Below are 21,893 nucleotides of genomic sequence, written 5' to 3' on the forward strand. Positions count from 1 at the left end.
GGCATTGCTTTTTTTTTGGACAGGGCTGGGGGTCACTATGGCATCATTCTTCTTACTATGAGAAAGTAATATGTTGTCTTGGTAACAGTCTCACAGGAATATCCTACCAATACTTTGGTAACACACTAACTTCCAGCTGCTGTTCAGCAATGTTTACTGTCTGCATCTGGTTACTTTCTGTAATCTGTTTTCTTCGCCATCTTAAAGGGGAACAGCAATGCTAATTTAATATTTTGGGGTTAGAAAAAATCGGCATTGAGGAATGCATTTTAAACTACAATGAAAGTAAAATGTACACAGTAATGTGCAAAACCTCCAAATTACGTCCCACAAAATTGACTACGTTTCCAGTTTTGCACAGAGCCATATTCAGTGATTTAGAATGAAGCAACCCAACTTCCTGTGACGTGAAGTGGCCCTATTACATTACAAACAAGCAAGCTTGTGAATACGTCACTTTAAATCCAATAGAATCAAACCTATATTACTCTCGACTTCAAGGCAGTTTTGCTTGTTAACACTGCACGCAGATCATGTTTCTGCAGTGAAATGTCTGCTACACAACCTTTACTTATTCGCTCGTACATTAAATTACATTAGTCATTACAGTAACAAGTGAGCAGGAAGGACCGCTTCAGATTGCAATTCACGCAAACTCTTGCCCTAGGTGATACCAGGGGTTTGTGACAAGATGGCGACTCTACAGTTCTTTCACAAACTACATGACTTTGTGCTTAAATCACAATTTGTAAAATTTTGAGATTGTGTCAATTAATTTATTTTGTTGTACTATTTAAGGCAATGACATCATTTACATTTGCTTTAAGTGAAGATGTTTCACATGCTGTAAAAAAAGGCACTTTCTACCCAGTTTCAGCTAAATATTTTTTTCAATTTCCCACCATACTATATGTCTCAAAGTTGGACAAAATGAGAATAATTAGGAAAATACACCATCTAAATGTCCTTTTGACTTTTTTTGCATAATCTATCCCATGAGAGCAACCTTAAGACTGCAACAGTGTGCTTAACACTAACCCACTAGGAAAAAAAAACACAGGCCATGTGTTGAGCAAATAATAACAACACATGACTTTGACAGATGCAGAGATTGCTGGTCCAATGATCCGTCTATTAACTTAATGTTATTGCAACCTTCAACAGCAGACTGTCTCCGATGTTTGACTACTATTAGGTTAATCTCACCAATAAAAAGCAATCTGTAGACTCTCATGCTGTACAGTGGATGCTTGCTATACCTAAAAAAAGAATACCAAAAATAAATGTGCATCCAGAATTGTATATGCTTTCATCATAGGAGAGTTTTGTCCTTGCAAAATGTATTATTTGCCCACAAGATAGAAGGATGAGTATATCTAACCCTTTATCAAATCCCTGGCAAATGTCTAATTTCAAGAGGAATAAAAGTGCAAATTCCCAGTCTCGGGACATGACCGAGTGTTTTCACCAACATCTGCAGTAGGAACAGAATTGTATATTCAGGAATGTCAGCCCGCGCATTGTGCCTTCCTCACTACAAGGATGTTATTATGTAGCAGCAGTTTAATTTGAAGACTGGATTTAATCCAGGAATCAAGAGGGAAAACAATGTCAAAGAGTTGCTTTTCCATACATTTACAACATTGTAGTGAGCGGCACAAGAGTTGTTTATTATAAGCACATTTTAAGTGGAGTTTAAATATTATATAATGATATCTTCAGAGAAAAATAAATTGTATCGTGCAATGTATCAGTTCTAAATTGTATCATACCTTCATTACCTACTAAATGAATGTGGATGGACAGTGCCTTGTAAAAGTATTAATTTACAGTTTTCACATTTTATTGTTTTAAAGCTTCCAGTTATGACACTTAACATGGCAACCTACTCCACATAAAGCAAGAAACAAAACAGAGAAAGTTAATATAATATTTGATAGTAAATATAACATTTAATATTATTTGTTGTGGCAAAGCTAAAGTAATTGTAGGCAGCTACATTAATTTAACAAGCCTCACAAAACACAAGTTTATTGGACACTGTGCAGGTTCGCATGATTTCAGCATAAATCTACCCTAAGGCCTTCAGTCATGCATAGAATTGCAAGCAAGGATTCAACCCTGAAGACCAACAAGATTTTAAAATAACTCAAACACTCAAGGAAATGTGTATAAAGGTAAAGATCGGGGAATGAGAAAATTTCAAAGAACCTTAATATTTCTTTGTGCAAAATGAAACTGATCATTAAGAAGCGAAAGGCACTCAGACACTGCCTACATTAACCTCTCCCTCCACACTGAACATCAGGGCAAGAGGGAAATCGTTCCAGGGTGTCCCCAAGAAATTAACTGCGACATAGAAAGAGTTAAAGAAAATGTGACTCCCCCCCCCCCCATTCGCTGACATGAGAAAAAGTGTCCCTTGGTCAACATCACCCCAGTCACTACACAAAGGGGGCTTGTATGAAACTGGAAACAAAACGCTCAATTCCCACATGGAACAAAAATCCACCTTTTAGCAGGACAATGATCCAAATCAGAAGGCCAGAAAATACACTGGAGTGGCTGGCTTGAGAATAAAAATGTGAGCGTCCTTGAGCAGCACAAAGTCCTGACTTGAAACGTATTGAGGACCTGTGTAAAGACTTGAAAACCGCTGTCCATACATGATCCCCTTAAGCAACTCTGCCACAGAGCATGGACAAGAACTGCGCCGAGCCAGTGTGCAAAGTTGCCATACACTTACACAAAATTAACTGTGGCTGTACTCTGGTTCAAATTGCTTCCACCAAAAACAGCTCATGAGTCAGTCGACTTAACTTATTTCATTGTTTTTCTCTTCAGTTTCTGCTGGCGTGTACTGTAATGTCTTAATCTTATTAGTCTTCAGTTTGTATATTCAGGATTAAATAAAATATTAAGTTAAAAATTAGTGCATGTGTCATTTTGTAATTTTGCAAAAGAGGACATCACATGAAGGGTCTGAATACATTTGCTAACTGTATATATATGCTCATACAATGAATGTGGACCTGAAGAAAATGATTCTTCAGGCACAACATTTTGATGAACAATGTCTACACACATATTTTTTGCAGCAGTTAAAGAGCTTGCCTTTCATTTGGATACATATCTGTCCAAACGTCGATGCATTTTCTATCAAAGCTTGTGAAAATCCTTTACCCAGTTCATGTCTAAAGTGAAGAGCTTTGAAGTCTACAAGAGAAATTACATTTCTGAGTAGACATTTTACAGTTATCAAAGGGGATTGGACTTGTTATCTATATTCCTGAGACTATGTAGTCTTACAGTAAGAAAGGATTCAAAATAATAGTAATGCTGCCCCCATGTGGTGAATTTAAACACTTTCACTTGGCAAAAAGGCATTTCGGGTAGTCACGTTTTCCCTGTTGCTTTAAGGGTATGAAAGAAATCTGAAATATCTTAACCACCAATTTTTAAAAACAGGTGTACCACAAGATACAATGACACACTGTATGTTTAATGTTCGAAAAGCATATAATGATTTTTTGCCTTTCTCCAATAAGCAGCACAAAGTGTAATATGAAAACGATTAGCATGAGCAAGTACTCTCGAGCTTTTGAAGGTGACGCATGACCCAGAGAAAACATGAGGAAATGACACGGAAGTACAATACTGAATATAGATGGCATTTCTTTAACTGAAGGGTTGGGAAACTAGAGAACATGCCCACTCATGTTGTTGAAGCCAACACCCTGGCTTATTCCAAGAAATGGCTGGATGGCATACTTGAATCAATCAGCTACTAACAAATGATAACTACCAAATGCACTCAATGAGCAGAATGGCCCACACGTTTTTAAAATAATTAAGCAAACATGTTAGAAACACTATATACAGTGCCTTGCGAAAGTATTCGGCCCCCTTGAACTTTTCAACCTTTTGCCACATTTCAGGCTTCAAACATAAAGATATACATTTTTTATTTTATGTGAAGAATCACCAACAAGTGGGACACAATTGTGAAGTGGAACGAAATCTATTGGATTTTTGAAACTTTTTTAACTAATAAAAAAAATGAAAAGTGGGGCGTGCAAAATTATTCGGCCCCTTTACTTTCAGTGCAGCAAACTCACTCCAGAAGTTCAGCGAGGATCTCTGAATGATCCAATGTTGTCCTAAATGACTGATGGTGATAAATAGAATCCACCTGTGTGTAATCAAGTCTCTGTATAAATGCACCTGCTCTGTGATAGTCTCAAGGTTCTGTTGAAAGCGCAGAGAGCATCATGAAGACCAAGGAACACACCAGGCAGGTCCGTAATACTGTTGTGGAGAAGTTTAAAGCCGGATTTGGATACAAAAAGATTTCCCAAGCTTCAAACATCCCAAGGAGCACTGTGCAAGCGATCATCTTGAAATGGAAGGAGTATCAGACCACTGCAAATCTACCAAGACCTGGCCGTCCCTCTAAACTTTCAGCTCAGACAAGGAGAAGACTGATCAGAGATGCAGCCAAGAGGCCCATGATCACTCTGGATGAACTGCAGAGAACTACAGCTGAGGTGGGAGAGTCTGTCCATAGGACAACAATCAGTCTTACATTGCACAAATCTGGCTTTTATGGAAGAGTGGCAAGAAGAAAGCCATTTCTCAAAGATATTCATAAAAAGTCTCGTCTAAAGTTTGCCACAAGCCACCTGGGAGACACCCCAAACATGTGGAAGAAGGTGCTCTGGTCAGATGAAACCAAAATCGAACTTTTTGGCCACAATGCAAAACGATATGTTTGGCGTAAAAGCAACACAGCTCATCACCCTCAACACACCATCCCCACTGTCAAACATGGTGGTGGCAGCATCATGGTTTGGGCCTGCTTTTCTTCAGCAGGGACAGGGAAGATGGTTAAAATTGAGGGGAAGATGGATGCAGCCAAATACAGGACCATTCTGGATGAAAACCTGTTGGAGTCTGCAAAAGACCTGAAACTGGGACGGAGATTTATCTTCCAACAAGACAATGATCCCAAACATACAGCAAAATCTACAAAGGAATGGTTCACAAATAAACGTATCCAGGTGTTTGAATGGCCAAGTCAAAGTCCAGACCTGAATCCAATCGAGAATCTGTGGAAAGAGCTGAAAACTGCTGTTCACAAACGCTCTCCATCCAACCTCACTGAGCTCGAGCTGTTTTGCAAGGAAGAATGGGCAAGAATTTCAGTCTCTCGATGTGCAAAACTGATAGAGACATACTCCAAGCGACTTGCAGCTGTAATCGCAGCAAAAGGTGGCTCTACAAAGTATTAACGCAAGGGGGCCGAATAATTTTGCACGCCCCACTTTTCATTTTTTTATTAGTTAAAAAAGTTTCAAAAATCCAATAGATTTCGTTCCACTTCACAATTGTGTCCCACTTGTTGGTGATTCTTCACATAAAATAAAAAATTTATATCTTTATGTTTGAAACCTGAAATGTGGCAAAAGGTTGAAAAGTTCAAGGGGGCCGAATACTTTCGCAAGGCACTGTAATCTTTCAGTGAAAATAAGGTACAGAGTCATACAGAAAGAAACAGGTGATTATTGCAAACTGAGTATAGACCAGCTTTGTCAGAAAAGCAAAACAATACTTTTTCATGCAAGTTCTTAATTTTTCAACTGTGAGTGTTAAGTAGGTATCCAACTAGATCAGTAGGTATAGTATCGGAACCTTAATTATCATTCATTGGCTTTATGTCAAAATGTTAATGAACATCTTGACTGAATTCATAGTTCACAAAACATATATGATTACCAGAAGTCTATCTTTCGCTGTATATAACAGATGGCAAAATACCTTTGTGCGTGTTTTTAACTGTATTGTTGACAACATAAGAACATTTACAAATAAGAGGGGCCCTTGTAGCCTGTTTACTGGAAAGTAACTAAACAATCCAGGAAATATCAGCTTCAACCACCTGACTGGGTAGCCTGCTCCAGACACCCACAGTGCACTGTATTGACAATTCATCCAGTTCATAGTTCTAAATGCACTGCCAAGTAAGTATTTCACCGTGGTTACTGATTACTACAGTAAATATGAAATGGACACTATAAATTGCTGAATGAATAAGTAAACATAACTTTTCATTCCTGAAGCAATCTCATCTTTTGGGGAGCACCCAGTTATGCAATGTGCTTAGAGAAGACCACTCAGTCATGAAGAACAATACTAAAGGAGTGTCATTTGCTCACTGACTTCAAACATCTTTTCAGATCACAGTACAGAGACTATTTTAATAGAAGCTAACAACAGAAATAATAATAGAAAAAAAACTTGGTTTGCGATAAATTTGAGAGGGTTAGGTACTGGCAAATGTTAACTTTAATCCTAAAACAACGTTACAGGTAGGGATGTTGAGATTTAAAGGTTTCACTATTAATCACGATTAAAACCGTCACGGTTTCCAATCTGTGAGAATTTTAGAAGCTAAGGTAAAATTCTATTTTAGGAGCCTCGCGTTCCTCGTTGTCTTGAAAAATTCCTCTCGTGGCTGAGTGTGCCAGGCTCACCTCAGCTGGCTAGTCCAACAACACCTTAGTTTGGGTGGGTAGCTGTGTCAGCATGCGTAGTCTGCAAAGGAACAAGTAAAAGGTTTATTCCATGCTGAAAAGAGAAGAGAAACAACGTTTCAGCTGTGAAGCCTTTTTCAGGTGAAGAAGGCTTCACAGCCTAAATGTGTTTTCTCTCTTGTCTTTTCAGCATGGAACTAACACCTTAGCCTACAGAGAGCAGACATGCTGTGAAAATGGCAGAGGGATACGACATCACAGCTTTATATCCACCAAAAAAGTTCCTTAAACCGGCAGTCTGGGAGCATTTTGGATATCTAAAAAGTAATCAGTAGTAAAAGACGACAGATATCCAATTTGCAAACCGTGCCGGAAAAAAAGTGTCTGCCAAATGTTCAAACACGTCTAATCTGCTTCAGAATCTCTGGATCACCATCCATCCCTCTATACCCTCTAGTAAAGGTTAACAAATTAAGTTAGGGCTTGCCCTGGCTGGAGCAGTTCACAGCAGAGCAGTCCCCTTGTGCATGTTTAACGTTCCTTTCGTTTTCATTCGAGTTGATTTTGCGGGGAAACCTCTATCACATTTTTCCTGTAATTTGTGCCCGCCACCAATCCATCCACTGGCCCTGACGTTCAAGTAAATACACTTTTTATTGACAACGAGTGACAAAGTTCCAAGCAAGGTGAGGGACGGGCTGAGACTGACCTCTTTGAATACTTCCATTAGCCCTCTATAAATTATTCTAAATATTTAATTTTTTTTTATTTATTCAAAAGGTAGATATTGTATTATTTTGGTTTCTAAAGGCAGCCACAGTGAATTCTTTAATGTGCCTACTTTCCCCCCCATCATATTTGTTTTTAATATAAAGTAGGCTTACATGTTTTATTTGCATGACCAAAAGAATGTTCTGAAAAAAAAAAACTATAAAATGTTTAATTATGCCATGCTTTTTGTCTTTTTTCCCCTCCATAGTGTCTCATAATAAATTACCTGAAAATAAATTCTGAGACCGTGAAATTTCCTGAGACTACAATCGTACCATCAAAATCTCACACCATGACATCCCTAGCTACAGGTGCCCCTTTTCCTAATGAAATCAAACTAAAGAGGAAAAAAGCACTGACCCAACATCACAGCTGTTACAATATGTCGTGGTTGTCTGTATAATATAGCAGCTTTGCCATTTACTCCAAGTAAAATAATACTTCTTCCCTTCTGAGTGGATAAGGTTACCATTTCAGCCTCTCAGAAAATCATTACAACACAACACAGAGTATAACAACCCTCATCATATACTCATCACTTCCCTACAAAGCTCTCTACATAGAAACATGGCATGATCAAGATATAAACTATTTCAATGAACTGTTGGCAATGACAATTTTTAAACTAAAGGTTAAGAAATCTGCCAGTCTAAAATGTTTTTTACGGCTCTATAAACTACAAATAATCTGTGCACGTCCTGCTGCACTCAAATCACCAAAGAACTAATCTACTGTATTTTATTTCTTGATTTTATACAACAATCTGTGGCTCCTTGTCTTTCAGTTACCCACTAAAAAAATCAATACCTACACCTTGAAAAGTCTAGTTCTTACACACATATTACTTATCTATGCACATGGAAGTCAAACTGGAAATTTGCTCTCTCCAGCACATTTTGCAAAGAATCTTCATAGCCGGTACAGTATATCCCAATCACTTCAAGTGAGTGTCTTTTGTCATTCATCTGTTACTCTGACAGCTCTCACTAGGTAAAAGATATTAGAGTGACTTTTATTATCCATGCTTTCTAAGAGCCTCAAAGTATCAATGTGCAGCTGTATGATTCACACTGTGTACCTTCACTACTCATTTGCCTGGCAATGGAAATGTACTTAGTGTTCTTCTGAAACAACTGGGATTCATTGAAGTAGGAAACATGTGATGCAAGGAAAAGTGTCTGCTAGATCTGAACAAGAGGTGATTGAATGATAGTGCCTTTGCAAAAGCCATTCATGTAAAACCTTTGCAAGGCTGCTACAACAGCGAGCTATTACAAGAGCTTTTTTGATCTCAGCATTCTAAGGTGAGCCGGGTGTTGAAAGCATTTAAAAAGGCATCTAAATTCAATTCATAAAGTCTTAGTCTAAATGTGAAAAGGGTACACGTGACTACTTTTCTCAGAGCATTATTTGTTCTGATCTTTTTTATTTATTTATTTTCAGAAAGTAGCAACAGAAAATAGCAACATAACAGATAAATAATCCAATTCCTCCCTTCCCCAATGCCTCACCCGAAGATCAAATCATACTTGACACTGTGTAAAGGAAATACCAAATTAAACTAAATATTATAATCTCTGAGGAAAGATTACGTTTTCGTCCAGCTCTTACCATGAAATGGGGACATCAGCATCACTCCAACCTGTGACCATGACAATTGAAGTGACCAAAATCATAAAGTTTGAATGTTGTAACAAGATAATCCACCAGAGGATTTTCCATGATGGAATTTATGGGATTTAACACGTGGCTGCTCCCCTGCCACAAAAATGTATAGATCACTGCGTGCAATTTACTTTAATAAATTGGGTTAAGTGTGTTGAGGCACTGAATGGAAAACATTCATTTAATTGCTTCTCTTCTACTATTTTTATTGAAAATGAATGAATTTGACCTGCATGGGAGAACAATCATATTTATTATATAAATATGGTCCTGGAATCAATGGAAATACTGCAGCCAGGCATTTATATGTCTTCCATAAGTTTTAATTATGGTGTTAAATTCAGTTAACAGTTGTGCGTAAGGAAGGGCAGTTGTTAGAACCAAGCTCTTGAAAGTGCTTTGGCATGAATACAGGTAAAATCATGTTTGTGTGTAAAGTAGCAAAAAGCAGCAGGGCAAACGTAAACAAGCTGATTCTACATCTTCAAAAACTATATTAAAATTGTCAAAAAAGAAAAGGGTGATATCAGGCACTATTACCAGGGTAATTTGAAATGCTAGGCTGCGGATGTTTAATGCTGAAAGGGAAGACTGAAAAGGGTCTAATTAAATGGCCAGCTACAGCAGAAAGAGCACACCCCTGACAGATGGACCTAGTGACTGTGAACTATCTGCAAGATTTTCAAAAAGCATTCCAAATGTTCAAATAAGGCATGTCACGAAACACACAAAGCTTTAATTCACAAGTGGCCTGTTGTAGGACGTCTCCCTTGCTTGCTTTCACTGGTGTCTTCTTAACATTGCTGAAGCCATAAACACTCCTCTCAAATGTAGAGAACTCCAGGTGCCTAAGATGAATTTCATAAATGGATTTGCATATATATCATATTTTAATTAACTCATTTCTTTATCCAGTTCTAACACCAACCAGAGATCGCGCCACTCTCACGCACTCCACTTTCCACTTGTACACAGAGCTACAGTATCAACGGCAGAAAGAATGACATGAATGAAACAGAGAACATTATCTGTTCTCAACTGGGTTCTAATATATCTCTGCTTAAACAATTCAGGAATACAAGTTTCAAGTCTGATCAACACATTTGTGTTCTCCCGAATTGACTTCTGTAATGCTCCACTCGCTGGGGTATCTAAAGCCACATTGAACTAACTCCAGTATATCCAAAATTAATCAGCCAGAATCCCAACCAGGTCTAGAGCAAGTGATCACATTACTCCTATCTTGGAGTCCTTACACTGGCTTCCCGTCAAGTTTTGCGTCAACTTCAAAATCTTCATCCTCACCTATAAGATTCTGCATGGCCTGGCACCTCAGTACCTGTCTGAGCTATTATCGGCCTACGCCCTACCTCACAACCTTCGCTCCTCTAATTCTGGTCTCCTAACTGTCCCCCAAGCCTGTCTACACTCTATAGTTGACAGGGCCTTCTCCTGTTATGCCCGTAAGCTCTGGAACTCTCTGCCCATGGATATCAGAGAGTCACCTTCTCTAAACTCCTTCAAATCCAGACTTAAAACCCTCTTCTTTAGAAGAGCCTTTACTTAACTGGTTCCGTTCTTTACCCCTCTGCTCTTACTGTATTTAGAACCACCATCTACACATTCTCATTGTGTTTATCCCGTCTATTTTTTTATTGTTGTTGCTGTTGTCTTTCTGTAAAGTGCTTTAATAAGCCACCTTTAAAGGTGCTATATGAAATAAAGTTTATTATTTTTTATTATTACTTCTACAGCAGACTCAACCAAGTTTTCCACCTCTATATAAGACCCTCAGCTCTGCTGGAATTATTTGAGAATAACCCACTGAGTTTGAGGCAATGACCATCAACTTGTATTGGCTTGAATTTCCGTACGCCTCGGTAAGATGGGCTTGTCTGTCTGCTCAGTAGATCAACATAGACATCCGCACGTGGATCTGCCAGATCCAGTTGGAGAATTGCCACAAATGTGGTGAAGCTGCCAATCTCAAATTTGAGATAACACAGGAGATCCAGCAAATATCCTTTACCATTACCTACTGAAGATATCCTCTTCCAGCCCCTTGTGCAGGTCAATCAGTCAGATGTTGCAACAACATCACCTGTCCTCAAGGTCATTCAAAGTGCCCTAAAAATAATGTATTTTAGCCTAGCGCAGTTCTGCATTCCGTATGTCGACACGGGCTATTACCGACTTGAGTGGGGAATTCCTGTTCGTGAAAGCAAAGGACTGTGCTTTCCTGATACAAGACTTCATTGATCAAGAACAGCATTAGCAATACCATGCCAGAGATTGTCGTTCTAGGCAGCTAGAGCTCAAACACCAGTGTAAGCTGCTCATAAATAGATGCCTGTTTGAACCACTTACATTCTGGTGAGGAATGAGGGGAAGCTGTCTCTTTCTTCTTGTACGTCACTTAGAGCTGGAGGTTAACAAAGGAACATAAAATTATACAGGATGGTGGGTTGAAAATAAGTTATGATGGGTGAAAGAGGAGCCTAGGGCTAGGCAATCATCTTCTAGTGTGCATCACATGATCCGACCTCTCAAAGCATTATTAAAGAACAAATTGAAAAATTGAAAGAGCTGTCCCCGAAGCTCACAGGTTGTTGGATTTTTATTGCAGGTACTGTGGTGTATATGCAGAATCAATCCATTAATGGAAATTCATATTTTAAAATACTGGCATCACAAGATTATTAGTAGATATAAGGCACTCTATTAAAGGCATAAATAAAAATGTAAATCAACATTCCCCCTATACAGGCTTTTAATAGGTCTGTAAATCTTACTGCTTTACATAATACAGGCGGTGCAAAAAATTATAAGTGTAATACCGCATATTGGAAATTCATTAAATTAAAGAAAAACTTTTTTTAATTTCCCAGGTAAAAACAGATGCACTGAAAAAAAACCTTCTATCTTCAAAACCACGCTTGCAGCATATCTGTAATGTAGTTCCCAAAATAAAGGCATTAGTCAATCTAAATTCATGAACTCACATTTGCATAATGTACTTGCAACATTGGTGAAAAAATCCCCACTACTTAAATAATTTTAATCTTGCTCTTTTTAATTAAATCACATCATTGATGCATTTTAGAACAAATCGTTGTAATGCATGTTTTCATAATTGTAAGTATCTTTTAACTATTGAATGTTACAAATTTGCTACAAAGTCTTTGAAGGCTTTACAGTGAACGTACTATACAATAAACTTCTGCACAGAAACTGTGCCCAAAACATCACATAAGCAAACTAATCAGAATTTCATACCGTGGCTCTAGGGTAAAAATGCACCTGAATTGCCAAAATATTAACACCTATTCCCAATTAATACATTAATTAGATACAAAATGGGTATCATTTTTTTCCAATGGGGATATTATTCTTCATACAGTAACTGCAGTGGCACATATTATAGTAAAGTGTAATGTATTTTTTCTGCTTGTTTTGGAATTACCATTGCAATATCTGTCAATTTCTAGCAACAACATTATATAGCACCTGCAAAACTAGCATCTCAATGCACTTTACAGTAGATGTAAAAGTAAAAAAAAAAGAAAAACTAATAAGAACAGCAAATTACAGAATGGGCCTATAAGAATATAAAAAACACAAGTGGTAAGCCACAGAAGATATTAGAAAGAGGAGCAGATACAGACACTAATCAAATAAAAGCCTTTCTGAAAAGAAATGTTTTGACACTAGATTTAAATGCACTCAGGGTAGGTCTCTTTCATTTATCTTTGGGGATAGAAATCCAGTTTTGGAGCACAGCATGAGAAGACCTTCTACATGTAATGTAGAAGACCAGAATCGGATGAACAAAAGTTGAGAGGTGGAGAGCAGACAGAAAATAAGTCAGATAGGTACTGAGCTCCCCAGACAAGTAGAGGCTTATAGGTGAGCATGAGGATTTTGAAGTTGACTTGAAACTTGATAGGATTCCAGTGCGAGGACTCCAAGACAGGTGTAATGTGATCATTTACATGCAACCTGGTCAGGATTCTGGCTGCCTAATTTTTTACATATTGGAGCTTGTTCAGTATGGATTTAGATACCTCAGAGAGTAGGGCGTTGCAGTAATCAATTCTAGAGAAGACAAATATGTAGACCAGCTTTCCCGCTACAGTCAAAAATGGCATTGGATGCAGTCTGGTGATATTTCTGAGAAGGAAGAATCATGTTTTTATGATATTCTGCATATGAGGGTCGAATGTCAAGACAGAAACATACTGTATATCACCCTTAGATTCTTCAGTTTAGATTGAAATTAAGGCACAGTGCCTTCCAAAAAGAGGATTACTGCATTGGTTTTACATAGGTGGTGGAAGGTACCAAATAGCATGACCTTAGAAAGTGTTGTAGTAAGTAGGGGTGGCATTGGTGTAACCTATCTGAAGATATGTTTAAAAAAAGGCTTAGTACAGGTATTTTATGTTCTAGAACTACTGCAGAAAGGCACAGATAAGTAGAGACTCACCTTTCTACACAAGACAGTCCAATTCTGATAATTTAGCCCTTTTAATACGTCTGAACTGTCTACAAGCTTATTGTGCGTCAAAAGCATATAACTTTCTAATCTAATTAAATCTTAAATCTTTCTATGTCAAATCAAAACTTAACTTTCATTTTTTTATTTTAAATTTCCCAGATAGGTTTGGCATTTTGGGATATGCTTACAGGGTAAATATAAGTCATGGGTGGTGACCTGTTCAAGACTTAAAGCTTATCAAAGTTAAAGCCATTCTGGATCACACTTACCTCTACAAGGTTATAAAATCCTCTATACCAGCAGTTTTATAACTATAGTTTGCGTACCCCAAGGGGCGTGCATGCTGAGCTCTAGGGGTGTTTGAAAAAAATCTGTAACAGCTGTAAAATTAAATAAATATTTCTTCTCCACACAGAATATCAGAGTCGGCTTCTGGAGCATAGGCATATTTCTCAGAGGTGGTTTACTGTTGAAGTACTCTTGTTTTGTCACAATGGATGTTCCACATAAGGAAAAACACAGCTGCCTGAAGCCCTTTAATTTATGTCACCACCTAGAGACTAAATCCACCAACTAAAAAGACAAACCAGTTGCACAGTTGCATTTTTCATAGGTCAACTGGAAGAGTTTTGAAAAAACAACTGATGCAGTTCAACACAGGTATTGGATCTTGCAAAAGACAGGTTAAGATGTATGATTGGTGAAAAGATTGCCAAAAAGTTGGATATGATCCCTCTTTCAGACAATACTGCGTCACAGTGAATCAGCAACATGAAAACACCCTTTTCCAATAAGCCAGTCGCACAAAAAAAGTTCATTGTACTCACTGCAAATTCTTGAGCCTTACAGATACTGCAAATATGGTATTTCTTTAGGTATATGTTCATTACTTATCTGGTATGTGAGGATTTTTTGTTTTGTAAGCCCCTCCCTCCGGTACTATGGGGAAGATATTTTAAATTAAATCGACTTTCACAAAAACCAGCATAATTGACTGGGTGCTGTGTGGGAATTTGTACTGATGGGGCTCTGTCAATGGCAGGAAAACAGGCAGTTGTAGCTCAAATCAAGAAGGTTGCTCCATTAGCTTCCTGGGTACACTGCAGTCTTTATAGAGAGGCTGTAAATATGCCAAGAGAACTGCTGTCTGTACTGAATGATTCCCTCAAACTTAATTAAAGCTTGCCCACTGAATTCAAGGATTTGTACAGCACTGTGCATGTGATACTTCTGACATGGAAGTGCACTGGATGCCAGACATGCCAAAGGTGCCTCTACCTGACTCAAGGGAGGTAAATCCTTATACAATCAATTATTTTCTGTTTTAAATTTAAATTAATTTAGAAGGATCTATAGAATATTGTTTTTATTGTGACTTTATAGAGTATTTTGTTTCAATCAATAGGAAAAAAAAAATCAAATTCAATACATTTCAATTCCATGCTGTAACACAATAAAAGGTGAAAAACTATGTGGGTGAACCCTTTTGATAGCCACCATATTTATTGTTTAGCTAAATATACCTATCCTGTAGAACAATAAGGGTTTAATTCCATTTACCAAATTGTAGACCTAATGACATGTCTTTGGTGGAACTGCCTCATAACCCGCTGCAAAACACACATTCCTTTAAACCATGACAAAAGAAAAATACAAAACCTGCACATATCATTTTTACTGACATAAAATATTCATTATGGCCACAGACTGGTATTAAATTTTGTATCACAGTAATTTCAAACACTTAATTTTATGTTAAGCTTAGAAACCTTTTACAGTTTTGTATATTAGCCTTTAAAGGCCTTTCAAAGAACTACATTTTCAATACATTATGTAGGACAGCTTTTACGTTTTCTCAAACAAACTCATAGTTGTTGGAGAGTTTATAATACAGATGTCCAGTTTATTATTATTAAAAGTGCATAATGCAGTGAGAGACATTCCTTAATTCTTGACATATAGACCATTCACAATTTGTTTAACTGAGTTGGTACATTATGTTCAGCTTTTTCACAATACTATAATTGTGTTCACATTTAATGTTTGATATTTTCCTAGCTCAGGATTTAACAGGAGATGCTGCCAGGTCATCTGTTAGGGACAGACTATTGAATTTCCCAAACTGTTGCACGGACTATTCTGGCACAGTTTTTGTCAGTATGCAGATCTGATTAAGAGCTCCTGGTGTTCAGGAGCCAAAAATCATATATCCACAACTCTGGTTTTCAAGAGCTTTGGATAAGAAAATTTTATCTGGCAAGGGAACAACCTATATAAAAATGACAGTCTGCTCTTATGAATTAAAAAGTAGGAAACTTACAAAATCTAAACTCTTACATTACAATTTTAGAAAATCATAAAATAAATTATACATACACATTTCCAAATCTAGCTGAACACCACTGAAAGGACCAACTTCTCTCTCATCTCATAGAGAACTGTAAAAGACATGCAGGTATATCATGTAGGTTTAACATTTTTACATACTTATTTTGACCCAGCACTTTTTTAACAAGCAAGATTTCTTGCTCTCCCCTTTAGGCAATAAGAGGTGATGTGCCTGTTGAAAAGGATGTGTACAATTACTCTTTTAACAAAGTAGCCTATTTATAATATATATATGTACATATATAATATCATAAATCATATATTACATATAAGTGCAATATAATAAAATATATGATATTACATTAGCCTTTACAAAGTTACTACCATGTGGACTATCTGGGTGGAATGATTTTAACTCCCTTCTCCCAGGCTTGGTTCATACTAGATCCAATATTCATTATCTCTCAGTAATAAGTGCTAGACCTATTGCATTTGCAACTGTCAAAGAAAGTCTTCAATGCTCTGTTTCAACACCTAATTTACTTCAACTTGATACCATTGCAGTGGTTATGCATCAGGCCACATATAGTCAAAGCACTGACGTGGGATGCATTAAGATTAGCGATAAAACATTTTTAAAACACAAAATAAGTGAGGTTTGAACATTGAAAAAATATAGCAAATCATGACAAGTGTCAAGATCCAACCCCTTAAATGTAATTAATGCACAAATTCTACAGAAACAAAAGACTCAAAGAATGATTTTAGGTACAGTACATCCATTCATTTTCTAACTGCTTCTTCCAAGTCAGGGTTGCAGGAAAGGCAAAGCCCATCCCAGCAAACAAGTGGTGCAAGGCAGGATACACCCTGGACAGGACGCCAGTCCACTGCAGGGCAGATTATAGCCACATGAACATTAAAAATTATTTAAATCTTTCTGTACTGCTTTATAAAGTGCAATTCCTTTACAGGTTTTAAAATTAACTGAAGCATGTTAACACTGATTACTCCTAGATTTAGGTTTTACGTCTCCAATTTGATCTGATGTCTTAAAATCTCTCACTCAAGCTGTCTCCTGCTATTTCCTTTTTGTCACACAAGGTGCAAGTCCTCCCTGTTACAGTTATCGACTGTAAAGATGTCAATACAATGCAAAACCGGAGACAAATACCTGCTTACAGAGAGGTATTGCATGTGACACTGAAGCCTCATCAAAGTGTCCGTTTTGAATAACAGATGATGCTTCAAAATAGTGTGCCAGCATTCTAAAACCCCTTAAAACCCCAAAAGCAAAACCCCTACTTTGCTTGATTTTTGCAGAGCTCAACACCTATCCGAATATTTATGTGGGTGCTTTTTTAATACACCTCCCCTCCACAAAAGTTATTGAGCTTTAAGCACGGTAAAATAAAGACAAAATATTATTTCAAGAGGATTTATGACAGATTTAGGTTATGAACTCAAATGTGTTTATCACAAATTTGTAAGGCTTATCCTTAAAGTCATTACATAAATACATTTTATTATTCATATTCTCTAGTCTACAGGGTAGGGATGACTTGAGCTGAAAAAGTTGTCATTAACCTATTATATGGCAACTTGCCAAAAGTGAGTTAGGCATTCTTAGTATTTTTGTCTTAAAACCCCAATTTGTTATAAATCGTACTAGGGGCTACACATGATTTAGTTTGACCTTGAAAGATCAAAACAAAGATAATCTTATTAATAAACAAATATTAATTTTTCAATTTTGATTAGGGGAAATTCCAGAATCTGTAATTCATCTGTATTTTAATTACTTGGGTTAATGGGCCACTTTAATTAATTAAAATGAATATGTTACAGTTGTATTTCAATGCTTTTACTAAGAGAGCACACTCAATTACAAAGAAAAGTTGGTGAATTTGTGACAAGTTCATTCACAACATTCATCTGTAACTCTACATTCAAATCAGTATGATTAATGAAAATGACTTTCCATTGTTACATTTTTTTGTAATGAGCAAATTTTAAGCGTTAACTCAGAAATCACCAAATACAAAGCTAAAGAGATGTCAAGTGACAAAACATATTTTGATCCATTTCTGCTGGATGGGGTAGATAAAGATAAATACATGCAAACGCTACCAAATAATTGTTTAGTTCAAAACAAAAGCACTAGGGTTCGCAAAAGTGACAGCCTACTATCTGCTCCAGGTGAAAGCCTCACAATTCAGACAACATCACAATGTACATGAAGTCATTGGTGAATTGCAGAAAGTTTATATGCTTTTGATGTTAATTAAAGCTTTCCAGACAATAAAATACCATGTAGTATAGCTTTTACTGTACTGTACTATAGCTAGGTTAAAATGCCCTTTGTAAGTTTCACACTGAAGGGACTGATGAACTGATGCATGGTACTTGTATACAGGCCAACTGGCAAAAACCCAGCATCACCTGGCTAAACAAATGTATTAACACAAACACAATGTATAAACAAAATCCAACTGAAATACTTTTTCACAGTGAAGATGATTTGAGAGCCAGCTATGGCATGTAATCGCATAGCTCTCAATTCTAATGTACTGGTACTAAATGTCACAGTCGCACTCCTTGGTTTGAAAATATCACATTCGTATCAAGTCTAGGTTGATTAAAAAATGAAGTAAAATATTGAAATTGTTGTAGACTCGAGATTCTATTAATTAACCAGTTTTTGTTTGTCCATGAATAAAAGAAACCATCAATATAAACAATATGCCATCTCGCTTGCCAATTAATATTCAAAGTGAAAAAATCTTGCCTCAATAAGTGCAAAATAATAAATAGCACCTTAATAGCAAAAAGAACACAATGATGGCTTAAAGCATACAGAAAATAGCAAATAGCAGTGTATTTCCAGTAAGAAGCTCTTCCTCAGGCAGTATAATGGGTAGCCTACATATTTGATTAATCCTATACAACCAGACTACTTGTTGTGGACAAATAATGTCTTGTTCCTGCAGGAAACCCAGTGATGGATCTCGGATCAGTCAAAAACCAATGAAAAACATATGGCAGTTCCCACTAAAAGGATAACATACTGGAACATAATTTACTTTTTTCATATTATTTAATATTGTAAGAAATGTGATATGTAAACTGTTTACATACCACCTTTGTATTAGCCAAAATTAAACTAAATGACACTGAATTCAGTATATTTCTAAAAACTGACACAAATATGATATGTTTATTTTCAAGCTGAGTATTTTATATACTATTGTATATAAAACACCTTCAGTACATTGGATATTTATATTCGATAGATTAAGAATTAAAATGCGCTAGTTTTATTAAGGTTGCAAATTTGTTTCTCTGTATTTTTCCCCCAAGGTTGGCCATAGCCTGGAACATTTATATTATACAACTGTTTATTGTGATTATGGCATCACACGAAACTGTTTAATCTCCCAAACCAACTTCTACTGTTGTGTTAAGCAGAATTTAATAATCATACAACTAAGAGTTTTATTCTGTTGAATTATATGAATAGATTTGGTATGCTAATGGATATAGTACTGACACATTCCAGGTTTGTGATATCTGTGCAATAATTGGCACAAGCAAAACAGATTGTGAGCAACCACAGAAAACACTGACTCATTACAACCTTTGGTGTGAGCAGGCAGTTTAGGTAAAAATGGTCCATTCAAAACTACAGAGCAGGACACCATAGCAAGCTGTAAAGCATAAACTACTCATCACTCCTGGCAATGCACAGTGCAAGTTCAGCGGTGCAAAGGCCTATGAGGAGTGGAGAAATGTGGTACGGAGAGAAGAATTATCCTTCACCATGTTCTTGCCAAACGGGTGTATGGTGTTACCATCCTTCAGAACTCTACAGCTCTGAATGCTTGGGTCCAATAATGAAGGGTTCTGGTAGCTCCGTAATATGCTAAGAGGTGCATCTTCCTGCCATGGTATGGGTGGCTCTCATGCACTTTGAAGGCAAAGTCAATGCTACTATGCACTCAATGGTACTAAGTGATCAGTATTCTTATGGAGTACATATGGTAACCCAATGTTTGGACGACCAGGACACTGACGTTATCCATACACCATACATCTTGACCTTCTCAGTCACCAGATTTGAACCCAATCGAACATTTCTGGGATATTCTAAAATGAAAACTGAGAGTGATTTACACGTGCATTAACCCTAACCCAGCCTTGAACTGATTTACTTTCTCGTGGAAGAATGATGCCACATCTCTCTTGAAGAATTCTGGATGTTGTCAGACTCAATGTCAACGTTTAGACAATACATGCAGGCTGTACTGGCAGCAGGTGACAGCCCAGTGGCCTATTAAGTGACTTTACACTAGTGTTTTTTTAGCCTCTGCCTGTATATCTAATTTGGTTACTTCTTTGAACTGACTACTTGTGAATTTCAGAATAAACATAAAAATACTACTGGGGGCCTTTAAGCAGATGAAAGTGATTTATATCAATTAACTGTTTACTCCCTATAACTTGGTCTTATTTTATTTCCTACAATGGCACTTTGAACTCTGGGAGTCCATGATTCTGCTGCTGATTTTTTGTTGCTCCAAAGGTTTAGATCTTGCAAGTCAGTCAGCACTTCAACATCCCCTTGCATTTAGCCATTACTACTTTTTAATGGCCCAATCTAAGGTATTAAATTGTGCATACACTGTTTTGTCACTCCCACGATGACATATCAAGAAAGGCATTATACAAAATATTGTGTTACACAAACAATACAGTTAAGTACTGAGTATGAAACTATAAACTGTGAAAAACACATCAATGACTATAATGAAACAGCAAAGAAAACAGGATGAGTGAAATGAACAGGGAACAACTGATATGGTTTTGTAATCTTATATGCACTTTTTGAAGAAACAATGAAGTAGAACTAGATTTGTGTTAGTCAAACTGCCACAGTTATTTCCCCTATGCAATAAATGTCACATAATTAACTGCAATAATGCCCCCCCCAATTACAGATTGCATGTAGGTTATGCACTAATTATACACTAATGCATTGAGAAAGTTTGGTTCATTGATTTACAAATCCAATCCAATTTTAGGTTGTATTTGAGGTAGGATAGCCTTTTGTAGGTGTAAAAGTGTAACAAATAGACAAGTATGTTTGTAGTTTTCCATCTAAACTGAAATACAAACTGAACTGTCGAGGGAAGAGTCCTAGCACTCTCCATCTGTTCAGACAATTGCCACCAACTAAACCTTCAGCAGCGACAGTTTGTTTTCCTTTGATCAATGTTCAAGTACATTTTCTTGCTGCAATTATTTCATTGCAAATACATATTTTTGCTTAATTTTCAAAGTTCCATATGTGACTGTTAAAAAGTAATTTTAACTGAAAAATACAGTAAACATTACTATGGGAATCCGAATTAGCTGCAAATTTGTTCTGCATACACTATTGTCATTGGAATATAATATAAAAATATCTTCCAGTTATTTAAACTGCACTGTTTAAATCTGCTTTAAAATATCTAATATAACGTCTGCCAAAAATTAGGCTTTTAATATGCAGATTGATTTAACTGCACAACATAATTAAATATTTATGCAGCCAAAAAAGAAGTGATTGTGAGCTATTAAATTTTAACATCATAAGTATGTCTAAAAGTTTTAAAAAATCCAGTTTCTGAGACCTTATTACCATTAATCTAACACAAATGTTGTATGACAAACTCAATATTAGTCACAATCCATATTTAAAAAACAGTACACTGTATGGTGCTGTATACAAATGTTACTTCATGTTACTGCAAAGGAATGTTACATGGTTTTCTTATATTTTTCTGTAGTCACTGCAGTAATTACAGATATACTAAACTATGAACACAGAACTAATGCATTTTCTATTTGTCTGGACCAAGGTATGTAATAAAAACAATATTTACAAGACCGACATTACCATGCCAATAAATGAGCATCATCTGTAACTTCAGCAGAAAAGGGGTTAATCAGTCAGTATGCACAAGCACGTTCACATAGTAGCATTGGAGTCTTCTACTGTGGCTGCCTTTGTAACCTAGAGAATGCACCGTCTTTCTACACAATCTTAGAGGCTTTGA

At 36.7% G+C, this 21,893-nt stretch overlaps 1 protein-coding gene across 3 annotated transcripts in view; it reads right to left on the reverse strand.

Annotated features, from left to right (window-relative positions):
• Nucleotides 1-21,893, reverse strand: part of vta1 (vesicle (multivesicular body) trafficking 1) — a 70,334-nt gene that overhangs the window by 42,251 nt on the left and 6,190 nt on the right. Inside the window, exon 2 of one of the 3 annotated variants that reach the window (XM_015339138.2) lies at nt 15,844-15,905. The exons of the other annotated variants lie outside the window; for them this stretch is intronic. Coding sequence (XP_015194624.1) covers nt 15,844-15,847 — 4 coding nt within the window. The 5' untranslated portion in view covers nt 15,848-15,905. The remainder of the gene's footprint in view (nt 1-15,843; nt 15,906-21,893) is intronic. 3 annotated transcript variants of the gene reach the window in all.

The sequence above is a fragment of the Lepisosteus oculatus genome, chromosome 2 (genome assembly GCF_040954835.1).
Source record: "Lepisosteus oculatus isolate fLepOcu1 chromosome 2, fLepOcu1.hap2, whole genome shotgun sequence".
Classification (NCBI taxonomy): Eukaryota; Metazoa; Chordata; class Actinopteri; order Semionotiformes; family Lepisosteidae; genus Lepisosteus; species Lepisosteus oculatus.